The sequence below is a fragment of the Chionomys nivalis genome, chromosome 20, assembly GCF_950005125.1.
Source record: "Chionomys nivalis chromosome 20, mChiNiv1.1, whole genome shotgun sequence".
In the NCBI taxonomy this organism is placed as follows: Eukaryota; Metazoa; Chordata; class Mammalia; order Rodentia; family Cricetidae; genus Chionomys; species Chionomys nivalis.
The window spans coordinates 8,153,349-8,169,139 of NC_080105.1; the positions used below are offsets into that span (position 1 = coordinate 8,153,349).

General features: G+C 45.6%; 1 protein-coding gene across 1 annotated transcript; it reads right to left on the bottom strand.

The window, feature by feature from the left end:
* Positions 1–2,304: 2,304 nt before the first annotated feature.
* LOC130863148 (serine/threonine-protein kinase SBK1-like) lies at positions 2,305–3,543 on the bottom strand. Its single transcript, XM_057753054.1, has one exon. It carries the CDS (start codon positions 3,541–3,543, stop codon positions 2,305–2,307), a length of 1,239 nt encoding a protein of 412 aa, XP_057609037.1.
* Positions 3,544–15,791: the final 12,248 nt, after the last annotated feature.

Sequence of the window (15,791 nt, forward strand, 5' to 3'; positions counted from 1 at the left end):
CAAAGGATGCCAGAGTATTTACAAAGACATGGGGTAGGGGAGGCAAGACAGGAGCGTGAGGCTCAAGGGCTTGGGTTCAACCCAGGCCCTGCCCCAGACTTGGACAGATGCCAACCACCAGCACTGTGTTGTGGGCTCAGGGAGCATCACACAGCCTGGGGCCCTCTAGTCACAGGATCTGGTGGGAGACCTCTAGCTAACTGAAGGCCCCACTTCCTATCCAGGAAGCTCCCCTACACCCCACAAGCCAGTTCAAGGGGCCACTGGGAAGCACCAAAGGACAGGGGCAGTGTGAGGGACACACAGGCTGGGACAGGTGTCAATGGATGATCTGGCCTGCCCTGGGGTGAGACAGAGACACACACATACGTGTGCGTACATGAACAAACCATACCTTCACAGAAAAACTGCAAAGGGGGAGGTTTCTCCTGTGGGTTTTGTCTTCTAAGTCTCCATGTCTACGATGTTATTTTTTTGCTATTATTATTATTATTTTGTTTCTTCAACAGTGACAAACTGAGGTAAACATCTGTAACCAACACCTTTCCTAAGGGGCAAAGGGTCCCAACCCAACAGACAGAGACAGTACCAGTGGTGGCAGCAAGAGCGGAGCCTGACCCAGCCTGAGTCCGGTTCAAGGTCAGGCTGGTTGCTGCCTCTGAAGGATAGGGCTGGGCTACATACCTAATGTCTCTTCTGAGGACTACCAGATACTACAAGGGAGAGGCCTCCCACACAGGATCTCAACAGAGAGAGGGTGCACATGGGACGCGGGATGTCTACTGTGGAATCTCGCTTCCTTGTTATTGCAGATCAGGGTGGAGAGGCCTAAGGCAAGAGGAGAAGTAGCGGCTGGGAAGGAGGGCCTGGTGGCCCCAAGTGGGCTAGGGCAGTGATGGGGGCCTTCTGAGATTCGGCTCTCGGCAGGAGGAGGGGTTTGCTACTTAACTGGCATGTGGGTCCTGTGTCCACTAGGGAAGTGGAGGCACCCCAGGAAAGTGGGACCAGGCCCTGGAGCAACCACAGTTTGTAAACTGGACTCAGGCAGGGCAGGGAGACCTATAGCCCTTTGTGGTGGGAGCAAGGGGTTATGTAGAGAGGTGGGGGCTCCAGGCTGAGGGGTGGTTGGTGCCCCTTGCAGCTAGCCAGCCAGCCCCACTATGGAACCTCTTAGAATGACCCAGAACTTTTGGAGGGACCCTAAGAGAGGCAACCCAGGCTGGCCAGTTGGGTGGTGCCAGGCGGAAGGCACAGCCTCCCTGTGCTGAGGTTATTACAGGGGTTCCTTAAGCCTCCACATTGAGTAGGAGTCCCAAAGGAGAGCAGGGGCAAGGTGAAATCCTGTTTTGCTGCCGAAGAACCTGAGCCAACAGCAGGTGTCTCCTGGGATTCCCTGAGGAGTGTGGTAAAACACAGGCCTGGCTCTTGGCAGCTGCCTGGTGAGGTGTCCGGACCCTCAAAGTCACCAGACACACATCACACTCACTCTGACTTCAACGACTTCCTGTCCCATCCACGGATGCGCTCCTCCCCTGCAAGGGTACTGCCCTAGAACCGTGAGGCTCACACACGTGATTGACAAACTCCAGGAATAACTAGCGCAACTGTTTCCCTGCTTGCTGAGTGCCCAGGGAAGGAGCAGCTGGGCTGTGAATGCACCCCCTTACCCTAGAGACACAGGAGTGCCAAGCCTCCCGTTCTCCTGCCATCTGTTCCCCTATACCCTCAGGAGGGGTACCTACTGGAACTCTGTTCCCAATGGCCTCGTGGCTGCGGTAATGGCTCTCCCTTCTGGGATCTAAGTACCCATCAGCAGGAAGAGGTGAGGGGGCATCTCTAATATTCGGGTCTGTTCCTGCACACAACTTTTGCTACCTTTAGGGGGCTTGGCCTCTCCCTCTGACCTCCTGGGCACCACTGTTGTCAACCCAGTGCCTGTTCCCAGCCAGTTTCTAAGGGTCTCGTGCTCATCTCTGCCCAACACCAAAGGCCCCTTTCTGGGCCCAGGTTTGGATGGAAGATTGTAGGGTGATCTGCCAAGGGGTGTGAAGCGCCAGAAGTGTCAAGGTTCCAGAGCTCAGTCTGGCCCACAAGCTCCCAGCCTTTGTCAGGGGCCTAGGCTCCTCTGGGCTGAGGCTGGCCACACACATGGTCATCCGCTAACTATGTCACCAGCCCACCACCGACCCGGGTGTCTGGGTCTCCTAGTCTACTCCCTCCCAACGCGCTGTGGCTGCTCCCTGTCCCCAGTAAGGGTTGGAGCATACGCGGCTTCCCCGCAGCGACTGCGGTGCTCCTAGCAGCTCAGACGCAGATTTCGATGGCCGTGGCCAGCACCACCTGCCCTTTGCTCTTGTCTGCACGGCCATCGGTCCTGCCCGAGGGAGCGGACAGAGCCAGACCAGCCTCAGGCACGGGCACGGGCACCGGAACGGGCACCACGCTGGGCGGCGAGGACCGTGAACCGCTGCCACTCTCGGTGAGCACGGTGCGCTTGAGCGGTGCAAGAGCCTCGAGGCGCAGGGGCCCGGGCAGGCGGTCCCCAGGAGGTTTGCGTGCACGGTGCGAAGGCCACCGCCGAAGCTCAGATGTGAGCTCTTGTTTGAGGAAGCTGAAGACCTCCTTGGCCGGCCCGCGACGCTCGGGCTCCAGAGCCAGCAGCCGCTGGAACATGCGCAGTGCAGGCTCGGTGAAGCGGCGCCACTGCGAAGGCAGCCCGGGCAGGAGGCCCCGCTGCCAGCGCACGAACTCCTCGAAGAAGGCATCGGCGCCCAACGCAGCCTCCCACTGGAAGTTGCCGGTGAGCACACAGAAGATAAGCACTCCGAACGCCCACACATCCACGCCTGTGTCCACCGCGAAGCCATCGGCACGGCCCGCCTGGCACACCTCGGGCGCTGTGTAGGGTATAGTGCCGCTCCCACGCTTCACACGGCAGCCCACGCGCCGCGTCATGCCGAAGTCCGCCAGCTTCACACGGCGGCACTCACGGTCAAACAGCAGCACGTTCTCGGGTTTGATGTCGCGGTGCACTAGCTGTCTGCTGTGCATGAAGTCCAGCGCCAGCCCCAGCTGCTGCACACAGTGCTTCACCGTGTCCTCAGGGAGGCCCACCTGGGGAGGGATGATGTCAAACAGGTCTCCAGCAGGTGCGTACTCCTGGGCAAAGACATAGCATTCCTCAGTCTCGAAGACCACGTCGAAGACCTTGATGATGAAGGGGCTGGATGACAGGCTGTTGGTGATGCTCACTTCACGCAGGAAATTCTTCAGCTTTGTCTTGCTCTTATTCACAAATTTCAGCGCCATTTTGGTGCCTGTGCCCTTGTAAGCCACCAGGTCAACCTTCCCGTAGGTCCCTTTACCCAGCTCCCGGACAAGCTCGTAGTGCTTGGTAAGGTCGCTGGCAGTCAGTGTGCGCAGTGTCAGTGCTTGCATGTCTTCTGTGAGGAGGGGCACACCTGCACCTGGTACAGGGGCGGCCCCCGGCCCGCAGCAAGGCAGGGAGTGGAGCGGTTCAGGCTCTGGGCAGCCCATGCTCATCTTCTCCCTGGGCTGGGGACGCGGGGACGCCTCGGCAGGGGGTCTGGGCGCCCTGTAGGTCTTCGTCAGCCTGGCCCAAGATGGGCTCAGGGCACCACCACCACCATAAGCCGGGATGCGGAGGGCGTCGCTAGGGGCTCGGTTGCCCAGGTCCCGGGGCTTTGGGGTGCCCGCGGCTTCTCGTTAGCAAGAGGGTCTGCTCTCGCTGTCCTAGGTTTGGGGGATCCTGTGTACCGGAGCAGCAGGGAGGGCTACCTCCCCGAAGCTGGGTCGCTCTCTGTCTTCAGGTGTGTGGTTGCAGCAAGCAGATCTTAGGGGGCCCCGGGTTGGAGCGGTCGCCGCGCGCTGGGTCCCGGTAACCGCGTGCGGGGCTGGAGGTCACGGCTCAGCCGCTGGGGGGCTCGGGCGCCGCCGCTGCAAGCAGCCCGGCCCTGCGGGCCCCTGCCCCGGCCTGGCGCGGGCTGAGTCTGCGGCTCCTGCTTCGGCTCCCGCTCCACCCGGTGTTCGGGCTCCAGCGCCGGCGCCCGCCCGGGCTGCGCTCCATCGCGGCCTCCTGTCATGAAGGTTTAAGTAAGTATATGACCTTCCTTCCAACTTTTATAGAAGTCAGATTGATCCCAGATGTTCTCATAGCCTACAATGTCATGTGTCAAGCTTTGACAGGATGTTTCATTGATATTTTGAAAGTCTTTTGTACTTCAAGCAGTTGAGAGACAGATTACTCCCTGACCAAGACAGTCTCTTTGCAGGCCATGTTAAGGTTCAAAAGCAAGTTCTAGCATGTGTTTTCCTTTTCTCTGTATAAAAAGTTGAACCTAAGTGGCATCTTCTATCACCTGCATTCCAAACAGAGAGTTACATAAGTGGCATATTCTATCACCCTTATTCTAAAGAGAGAATTGCATTCTAATTATATACAAGTGTAGTGAATTTTGTCCTATGGAATTTTAATGGATACTGCAGTTTCACATATGATCTTGATTCTTCCATAAACCTTCTGATTTATGATAAGTCTATTTTCTGGCTTTGTTCACATCTTTCCATTTCCATTTAGAAAACTCTACAGATTTTATCTCTTTACAAAATGTATTTAGTCAGAAAAAGTTTTTTGAACTTCGTGTCAGAGAAGCAATAAAAACTGAATATATCAACTCTTTGAATTCATTATTTCTATATTACATTTGTCATATAAAGAAACAAGCTAAGATAATGTGTTTGTAAAGTTGTTTGATGTTGGTATTTTGTTTTCAGTACAACTTACTTTTTTTTTTATCCAAGACCCTTTCCACAATATTTCTAGTGTCACAGAGTCAGAGACTTAAGGAATGCTAAATTTAAGCAAGTGATGGAGAAGATATGAATTACCAATCTTTTGGGTGGGAAACTATGGAGAATAAAACCCGGATGGATGGATGGATGGATGGATATATGGATGGATGGATGGATGGATGGATGGATGGATGGATGGAGATAGACAATATGTGAGGAAAGCCTCTATTTGTTAATGCTTTAATGATTGTCATTCCATGTCATCATGGAAGTATAGGAAGTAGTACAATGGGTATCCTACTTTGAGAAATCAAACCCACACTGTATATGATATTTTTAAAGGGTGGTAATGTTTATTTTATCACAATTTCAGAGGTTATAATTCATAGTCATGCAGGAGAAGAGATGGGTAGGATATGGTTAATGACAACATATATCCATTCAAGTATGTTCCCTATGATGTTTCCTCCAACTAGATACATCACCTACTTTCTTTTTTATTTTTTATTAAATTTATTTTTAGAACAATCTTTTCTTATTTTACAATAATATCCCAGTTCCCACTCCCTCACCTCTTCCTGCTCTCCCCACCTTCCTTTCACCCCAGCCTCCATAAACTTCTCAGAAAGTGTAAGGCTTCCCAAGTGGAGACAAAAAGTCTGACACATCAGTTTGAGGCAGGATTGAGGCCCATTCCACTATATCTAGGCTGAGCAAGGTATCCCGCCAAAATGAATGGTCTCCAAAATGCCAATTCAAGTACTAGGAATAATCACAATAATAATGTAAATCTCTCTGATAATCTGTAAGAGAGGAACTGGGGAAAACTCAAAATCATGTCCCAGATATCAGGCTGATCAGCTTTCAAACAACAAATGAAATCATGGTTATCTGGAATATCAAGATGGAGATGTAGGCTCAGTTCAGTTTCCAGTGGTCTTTTGTTACATTCAGTTTCTGGTTGTGTGTTTTAGAAATTATCATATAAGAAATTATCTCAAACCTTTTCAAGTATACAAAGCAACAGTCAGATTATGATATAGTACTGCCTTGATTATTTTAATTATAGCTCATAAATGTGGGAACATAGTCAAATTAAAAACATTAATAGTTTCTTCAGATTTCTTGTCAACATTTATTTGTATTTTAATGTCAAATTTGATTACCTCTGAAATGCTGGTATTAGAAAGCTTGAAATAAAACAGTAAAGGACTACTATACTCATGAACTCCAAAATCAAGGCAGTCAACAATAAGGCACGGAAGAGAAAGGCACTCACAGGCCCCCACGCATTACTGAGAAACTGGTGACAGTTGATGGTTTTTTGAGGAGGAAATGTCAGTTTAATTTAGGGTGTGAATACCAGGTGGTTTGAGCAAACTTAGTAATGGCTCTTACACATGAGCATATGGGCATGCAGTGTCACCCTAGGTAGGTTATTTAAAACAAAAACAGGCATGGGGTTAGGAATGTTGGAATTAAGAGAGTGCATCAGGAACCATTGAAAAGGAATAAAGGCAAATATGAACAAAGTCACTGTATACATGTATTAAATTCTCAAAGAATTTCAAAACTGTCTATGTAAAAGGTCACAGCTCAATAACATTAAAATCTGATGTAAAGTTTTATCTACTGGAAGAAAAGTATGAGAAAGTCACTGTCAGTGCAACTTAGATTTTTTGATAATGGACTAGAAGCATTTTTTTTTCTGCAGACCCAGATAAGGGGCCTGGCCTAGTTGATTCACTTGTGCTTTGAATTGTCTTCTTTTTTCCTTTTTTAGGATGAATTACATAATACCTGTGATTCTTTCTTAGCATTTCCACAAATGTTTTCATTATCTTCAGGGAAAGGTCATCTTAAGTGGCATTTAATTTTCTATCATCCAGTGAATAAATATTTGACTGTGAAAGTAGCCTAGAACCTGACTGAAACACAAACAATTGGGAAGCCATGTGATTCAGTTACTTAATTTTATTTTGATTTTTCGGGACAAGTTTTCTTTGTGTAGTTTTGGAGCCTATCCTGGAACTCACTCTGTAGAACAGGCTGGCTTGAAATCGGTTACTTAATTTTAAAACTGATTATTTTTTTTTATTCCCTGTGGACTCAGTAATTATTTTTGGATATTTCCTGTCTTAGAGTTTTAAAGTTTTTATTTCTGTGAAGAGACACCATAACCACAGCAACTCTAATGAAGGAAAACATTTAATAGGGCGTGACTCACAGGTTCAGAGGTTTATAGTCTATTATCATCACTGCAGGACAATGAGGCATCAGGTAGATACGGTACTTTAGAAGGATCTGAAAGTGGAGAAGGAGCTACATCTTGATCCCACAGGGAAGAAAACGTGCTCTGAAACACTAGGCATGGCTTGAGTATACAACACCACCAAGTTCTCCCACACACATCCCCCAACAAGGACACACTTACTCCAACAAGGGCACACCCTTAATAATATAAGATCCATATGAGCTTATAGGGTCAAAAGCATCCAATTAACAAACCTCCAAGATACCCTTAGAAGAGAGAATAAGCAGCTTTATGGTGTCTCTAATAGGAGAGGTTTGTGAAGATGAGAGCACTTTTTTTTTACAGAAAAGCATAATCATTTGGCTGACAAATAGAAGTTTTAGAAGAAACACAGTGAATGCAGAGGAAAAACTACTTTCTCATTTCATCCATCTTAGGTTCCTGTTGGGGACTCCACAACATAACAGAACTTAAGAAGAGAAAAGCACGAAGACTTACCTAGCACAATCTTTCACAACTCCAGAGCCTTCCTGAGGAAGGGAATCCTTCAACAGTGCTTAGACCTAAGATTTTTTTACCAAGTTGATGAAAAGTGGAACATTATAGAGCATGGGAAAAATTAAAATCAGCATGAATAGCCAGTAGATTTACAACAGAAAAAGACACGGGGAACACCAGACAGATTATCAGCATGAGTCAAGCAGGGGAATACAAATAGAGCTTTTGCTCATGTCCTCCGTGTGTGCCTTCATCAGTCTTCAGATATGAAGCTGCTCTTTCCTCTATGGAGGGATATGTGGTGCTTCTGACATGTTTCAGGAAATTGTCATAAAGTCCTTTCTAGGTTGTATGAGCATCAGAGGAAGACCAGAGGCCGTCTTCATATTCATTCTTGTGCTCAAAATGTTGTCTGATCACCATGTTTTCAGGTAGCATATTCTGAAATCCTCCAAATATGAAATGAAGACAAAAGTCTGGGTATAATTTCTGAGTTACATTCGTGTGTGATCCTGAAATGCAGCATTTAGAGCAATTATGAATTTAAACATTAACCTCAGTATATTCTGTTCTGTGTACATCATTTTGAATCTCTTTTTTCAGTTATCCTTGTTTAAAGAATATCTGGAGACTTAAATATATAAGTACATTCAAATAACTGGAATAGTTTAGACAAAGTCTTTGAGACTTTGCTATTAATAAGGTTAACTTCTGAAGTACCTTGGAAATTTTATTTTGGCACTTGTAATAGCATTATATTTAGATGTGTCTGAAGACTACTATAAGTGGTTAAATGCTAAAACCTGGACTGTCTACAGGAACATGCACAGCATGAATAGCCAGTAGATTTACAACAGAAAAAGACACGGGGAACACCAGACAGATTATCAGAGACACAAAGCCAAGAAGGAGCATGCCATTTCCTTAACTCACCCTGCAATCTTCCTTGGAGTTTTTCCATATTCAGTGGTGGTGTCCATTCTGAACTCACTTATCGACATAGCAGTGTGGCTTCACTTTGCCTTTACCCATATATTACTTTGTTCAAGAAGTTTCTTCAAGCTAGAAAGACAACAGCTCTTCAATCAAGAATTCTTACACGTAGGGTGAGCTTTAATTAAGAACACTAGTCATTTGAAGCAAATGTCTGAATAATCATTCACTTCCTAAGTGCTTGAGGCTCTGCCATTTTAGTATTAGAGGAACTTCAGGTCCCCAGCAGCACCGTGATCAAAGAGTCCATGCAGAAGAGTCTCTGTGAGGAACAGAACATCCTCCTGGCCATAACTACTTCCTGAATGTACTGAACAGACTGCCTAATAGTCCTTAACACAACCAAACAGAAGAATATAAAATATATTTCTCTTCTGCCTAGTAGGATAGAAAACCTTATCCAAACTTAGGTTAATCTACAGGAATCCCTGGGATATTTATGGAAACGAAGGATTACTTCCCTGTAACTCTGAATTGGGAAATGGAATCCAGATCATAGCACATATGAAAATAAAAGGATTAGCTAGGTTAAGTTCATAGTACCGAAATTCTTTCCTATGAATATAGCTTCTCCTCCTGGTGTGAGAAGTCCTTCTCTCTGTGTGTTGCTTTTATTGGTTAATGAATAAAGAAGCCGTTTTGGCCTGTGATAAGACAGAATAAAGCTAGGCAGGCAGAACTAAACTGAATACTGGTGGAAAGAAGGCTGAGACAGGAAGAAACCATGCGGTCCAACTGGAGACAGACACCAGACATGTCCATACTCGTAAGCCACCGTCACGTGGCCATATACAAATGAATAGAGATGGGTTAATTTAAGATATAAGAATAAGCCAGAAATACACTTAAGCTATTGGCCAAACAGTATTACAAATAATATAGTTTCTGAGTGATTATTTTGTGGTCTGGGCAGCCAGGACTGAACAAGCAGCCTCCAACAACATCCTCCATCTATTAAAAACACACAGAAAGCCATATCATGCATAATGATTCATGCCTTAAATTCCAGAACTCAGTAGGTATAGACATGTAGATCTGAGAATTCAAAGTCAACCTAGTCAACATAGTGAAATTTAGGATAGTTTGGCTATCGAGTGAGATTCTGTCTCATTGACAAAACAAAAACAATAAAAATGAAGTTACCCCAAAAGGTGGAGCAGGGATGGTGATTCACACTTGTAACCCAACATGAAGGATGCAGCAGCATTTGGATATTTTTAAGCCAGCACAGTCTACATGATGAGTTCCAGGAGAGCCAGGAATACATATGGAGAACCTGTCTTAAACATCATCAAGAACAAGAATGTTAGCAGAAAATGCATAACACATGAACCAACACATTAGAATAGTACATGAGTGTGTCAGGAAGAATATAATACCCAGGACATTTAAAAACTCTCTTCACTTTCATTTTACATGTGTGGGTGATTTGCCTGAATGCTTGTCTCTGCAGTACCTGTTTGCACTGCCCAAAGAGGTCACAAGAGGGCATAATATCTTCTGCAACTGGAGTCACAGAGGGCTGGGAGCCACCTTTTGGCTGAGTGGACTGCAACCTGGGTGCTCTCCAAGAGCAATCATACAGTGAAAATTTTACTAAAATATCTGAGTAATGTGTTCCAGTGATGCATCATTTGTACTCTGAATTATGCCTTGCAGAAAATTCCATGGTCAGTAGTTGCTCTGTACTGTCAGCAAAGGTTATCATTTCTAATGGGAGCAGCATTCATTAACCACCTGATAAATGAACATTTATACTTTTGCATAAGCACTCCAAGTATTTCTGGTTCCTAACTATGTGGAAAGATGCTCAAGTATATGTAACATCATTTATACAAGGCTGACATTTTTATTTGAAATATTGTGGTAATTTAGCTTTATATGCATATTTTTATTTTAAATTCTTCTCTGAGATAATTCTATTTCTGGAAGTATGTCTTAAGTTCAGCCCAAGTTAAGGGCTGCAAGCATCAAGCATGAAGCATTTGCAGACTTAATGGTAAATATGCACAGAACCCTTAAGGACCCTGTTTTACTGGTAGGATGTCTGTAAGTGAGATCTCTGAAAGCTTTTTAGAAAATAGAGGTGCAGGTAACATAAAGACCTGTTGTTTTTAGGGCATATCACTCAAAAATTTTAAAATAAAGTGAATGAATGATGAATGATGTAATAGCCAATTCTTCATGATTTAGCCAAACTCTCACTGGTGTGGACTATGGAAAAAAGGAAACTTTAAGCAATAGAAAACACAAGTTGCATTTACTAAGGAATGCAGAATTAGAACAAGACTCTGTTGGAGCCAGAGATAGCAGAAGTTATTATGTTTTGGGTACATGAGTTTTCTTTGGTAGGCAAAGGTCTTAGCAAAGATAATACGTGTACTTACCTCACAATATTAAGGGCTTTATGAGGCCATGGAACAGATCCTGGTTCCTTCCAGCCTGATTTGGGTGTCCTGAGATGATATCAGAGATGATGACATGCTTAGTCTGGGGAACACGTTCTGGCCCTGCAAGGTGCTAGAGTGAACCATTGATAACCTTGGCATCTCCAAGCATGGGAGTGTTTGTGAACTCCGTCAATTTTCTTTTGGCTTCTTGAGGTGAGACTTGAGGGTTATGAAGCCAAGCTGTATCCTGTGCAGCTGTGAATAGGCTTAAGGAAGCTGTCCCCTAGATTTCTGAAGAATGGAAAGGGAAGAAGAAAAACTAGCTGACAGCAAGACTCCCTTTCCTGTAGAGGGATGGTTTAGGGTTGTCATCCAGAGATTGAGAATCTCAAGGCTGCATTTTGAGAATCAGGTAGGTAAAGTCTTATCTCTCTGTTCATTTCATGAGCACCTTCCAGATTCCATGGGTGGGTCGAGAGAAAGTATTGTGGGTCATAGGTGCAGTCACCTGTCAACTGACTCTCAGGTCATTTGCAAGAGAGTGGAGCCTCTTTGTGTGGGAGACTGGGTGAGATTAGAAACAGGCACATGCAGAATGGTTGTGTGCATATTTGGCTGGGGTGGATAAGTATATCTCCTGAGTTGGAGAAGTGTGATATCTCACAATTAATTATTGAAAGGCCAAGCTGTTTGAAGTATCAAGGGTGCCACTGGGTCCAGGCCTCTTTCTTAGTTGCTGGAATTTGCTGGTGATCCTTTATACCTTGTTTTCTAGATCTTGTCGCATCTCAGATTAATTTGCAAATCATATTCCCTCTGTATGTCACTTCTCACTTTTGCCTCTTTACCATAGCAACACTCTGTATGTTCATAAAACATTTTCAATCCAGTATTGCCAAATGTTTTGTTCTCAACTTGTTGGGCTCTACAAGACCCTATTTAGAAAAAAATATGCTAATCACATTTACCTGCTTAGGGCTTCAGTATCTGAAATGGCACAGATCACCTGACAGATCTCATCAGCCCTAGGTTCTAAGGAACATGCTTCTGTTGAGAAAGTCCAGAGATCTGGAGAAAATGCATTCCAGCCTAACGATGGGCTGGATCCTCTTTACAAGAACTGTCAGAAATAGAAAATTGAGGTTAGGCTATAACAAAACTCTTTGATTCAATAACCCCAAGCCTCTCCGAATGCCTGTCCTTCTCACGATCTCCTAATGGGTGTTGTACCCAAAGCCATTAACAAGCACATATACCATAACAGCTGGCTCTAGGCCAAGGAATTTGCCTTTTGTTTGCTGATAGAGGCACCATAGCAGTGATCGACATCATGTTCTATCCCATGATTGTGTGCCTCTTCTATCTGTATGCGTGTGCATGTGCATGAGTGTTTCCAACTTAGGGTGCCTCTACACAGCCCCGACAGACCTCTGACTTGTCACTGCTCTTGCCTCAGTGTATTGATTCAAGGTTTGGACCATCATATTCTTTCTAGGACTGTTTTTTCTAAATATCTCAGGGATCATCTGGCCTCATGTGACTCCAGCCAGACATATCAAGAGTGAAGCACATCTTCACTCACAAACTTATAGCCTGAGTGAGCTCTGCTGATTCTCCAGGGGAAATTTTTTATTACTACCTGTATAAGAGCTTCCTTTTTGACCCCAGAGAGGCTCCTGATATGGCACCTTGGTTTCAGGTCATTTTGGAGTAAGGAAATGAGCCAGAGGTAATGGCTGTACCATGGACAGCAGCAGACCCCTCCCTGGACATTCTATTGTATCCTGGAGAGCCCTGGTATTCTCTGTGATGTCATCAGTGTTGTGGCAACACCAACTGCCTGTGGGGCATCTGTTCACTGCCTACAGGTTTTGGACGTAGCCATGTTGGCAAGACTGAGCAGGCTCCTTGGGAGACAGAAGGGAGAGCAAAACGAGACTAGAGGGAGTCAGAAGGAAGCTGGCCTTCAACCTCAGTGTCGCACATCAAGACATAAATGGTTCTGGGGAAAACGCAGTGAGTCCTGGGGAGGGAGTAGGGAGTTTCTTGATGGTGGAAGGCTTCAGCTTGGTTTTCATAGTGAGTCACAGGATCTTAGAGCTTCGTGGAGGTAATGAATCTATCCTTCTCTCTGTTACTAAAGAGTAGATCTGGAGTTTAGGGTTTCTGATGGTTAGATTGGCAGAGAGCCAGTAATGGTCAACCCTGCAGCTGCTGTGCTGGGGTCCATCTGCTTTGACTCAGAGTGGGAAGGAAGGAGAGGGATGAAAGAGGTTTCAGTTACAGCACTGTACTTCAGCACACTGGATTTCTTTTGGTTGTGGGTCACTAATAACAGAGAGAGTACAGTCCCCTGGCCAAAGCTTGAGGATCTCACATTTTACCTCAGAGCCACTTGCAGGGTAGGAACCATTGAGTATTGCTGCATGTCAGTGACCCCTAGGGTTTCTGAGTTCCTCTCAATAGCCAGTCAACTTTAACTTGACTTTAACTTTAACTTGAGTGCAGGAATGAGCCATCACTCTCCCTGCAAGTGTCTGTTCTTGGTGAGTGAAGGCTCACCTGTGGATGCCCTGTCCTTAGGTGTCTCCAGCCTGTCCTGTCACTAGGTTATCTCACCTTTGCTAATGTCATGATGGATGGAATGTATTTCGCTGAAGTTTGGGGAAAATCTTCATCATGACCCATGTGACTTATCTTTGGTCTGATGAGACACCCACAATCTCCATCACCCCCACACATTGTAACAGTCCTGTGGATATTTCCTGAGATACTTATTCACTTCATGAAACTGAACTTCCTTCCGCATCAACATGAGCTAATTTCTTAGTATCTTTCACTTTCCATCTTTTTGATTAGGAGGGGAAGAGCCATTCCTTGGGAATGTTTAGAAAATGAGTCTTGACCTCCATTCATGATGAAGTATTAAATTAGAATTAATTAGAGTCTAACTATCAGAGAGCTGCTGACGAGCTTCCCCTGTGTCTCAGGGAAGGCACCTGAAAAAGTCAGCTTGGCTTTTGGTGAACTGGGGAAGAGATGGTTATGAGATAAGTGACTGCAGTTGGCAGTGACTCTAACGGTCCATTCTCTGAACATTCTGCTGTATCCTAAAGATTCATTGGCATCTTTTCTGAAATTAACAATGTTGTGTCCTTGGGGCCCTCATTATGTGCATATAGGGTTCACTTGAAGACACAATGGCAAGATTGAGCACACTGGTTGACAGAGAGATCTGACTTTCGAAGGAGGAGGTTGGGGGTTGAGTTGGACCTTACAGAAATGGGATTTAATAGCTGAGATCTTTGGAAGAGATGGTTTTATGCTGTTTCTCTGGTAACTAAAGTGCAGACCCATTGTCAAGGATTGCTGCTAGTTAGTTTGGCAGAGATCCAGGAATTGTCAAGGTTACAGCTGCTGTTCTGTGAGTTCCTTAATTTTATTTTGAGAGGCAAAGACCAGCAGGAGTCACAGACTAATGAGGTGTGAGAGTAGGGTGTTGCACAACTCATCATCAGTGGATTCTTTAGGTTCTGTGAGTATCTCATGGGAAATTCCCCATCTATGCACCAGGGTCTCAGACATTCAGTTACTTCTATTCCTGGCCACAGGTGAAGAGGGATTCATTGTGCTATGCACTAGAGACTCCAGGAATTTTCTGCAGCACATCAGAAATGAGTTGATATTTCCAAAGCAGCATGGCTGGGTGACATATGCCTTCTAGCCAGCGGGGCAGCAGTAGGGGCTGATGCACATAGCTAGCCACAGTGAGTGGATACAGAGGCATGGCTTATGGGCTCCCAGTTTGAGGACAGTTGTCCTGATCCTAGGGGTCTTTACTGTGCTCCTGCATTCACTCTTCCTCGGCCTCTTCTTCAAACTCAACATGATCTCTCCTGGTCCTGTGCCATACTACTGCATAAATTCACTAATATTTATCAACTTGCAGGGAGTACTCGAAAAACATCAAACCCAAACTCTGTTACTGGGCAGGAGCAGCAGATGAAAAAGGTGGCTACACTGACCCTGCAGCTTCAGATGATGACCCAAGAAAGGAATGAACTTCGTGGAATCCTGGCTAATTATACCAACAAGGATTTGAACAACAGGTAGCCATTTTGTTTAGTTCCCTGGTAACTGTCTTGACCCTACTGAGTCAACCCCAGCATTCCTCAGGTCACTGGAGACTGCATCTGCAGAGTGTTCTGCCCAAACTAAATATCCTGAGGGCATCTAAGAGGCATAGCTGAAACCTGGGAAGGAGTGATATCAGGATACAGGCTGTGTGATTCCTCCAAATAAAAAATTTGGACTGCTCTTCAGTATCGAGAGGGAGGGGGAATGGTGTGGGGGGTGGAGAAGAGGAGTGGGGATAGGGGGAGGGGAGTGGGGGGAGGGGGCAATATTTTGGAGGAGGGGAGGGAAATGGGAAACGGGGAGCAGGTGGAAATATTAATTAAAAAAGAATAAAAAAAAGAAAAAAAAAGAATACAAAAAAAAAAAAAAGCAGAGCCTTGGCCTTGATCAGTCTGGAATGAGTCAATAGTTTGTGAGCTCTCAGCATACATTTCATGAGGCCTTGACAGGTGTTGGCGTGTGGACAATACTAGGTGCTGTGAGTTTATGGTGAGTCTTTTTGCTTAACCAGCAAGTACTTGAGTACTGGCTGCTCCTGGGAGCAGCTGCAAGGGCCTGGTTGTCTTGATGCATCTCAGTGTATGATTTGAAGTCTGAACTTCATCACTGCTCTTCTCTAGTCTGGTTTCTTATATTCTGAGACAATTCTGCCTGCCAATTTATTTGGCATCCTCCGTGTACGTGTGTGTGTGTGTCCTGGCAGCTGG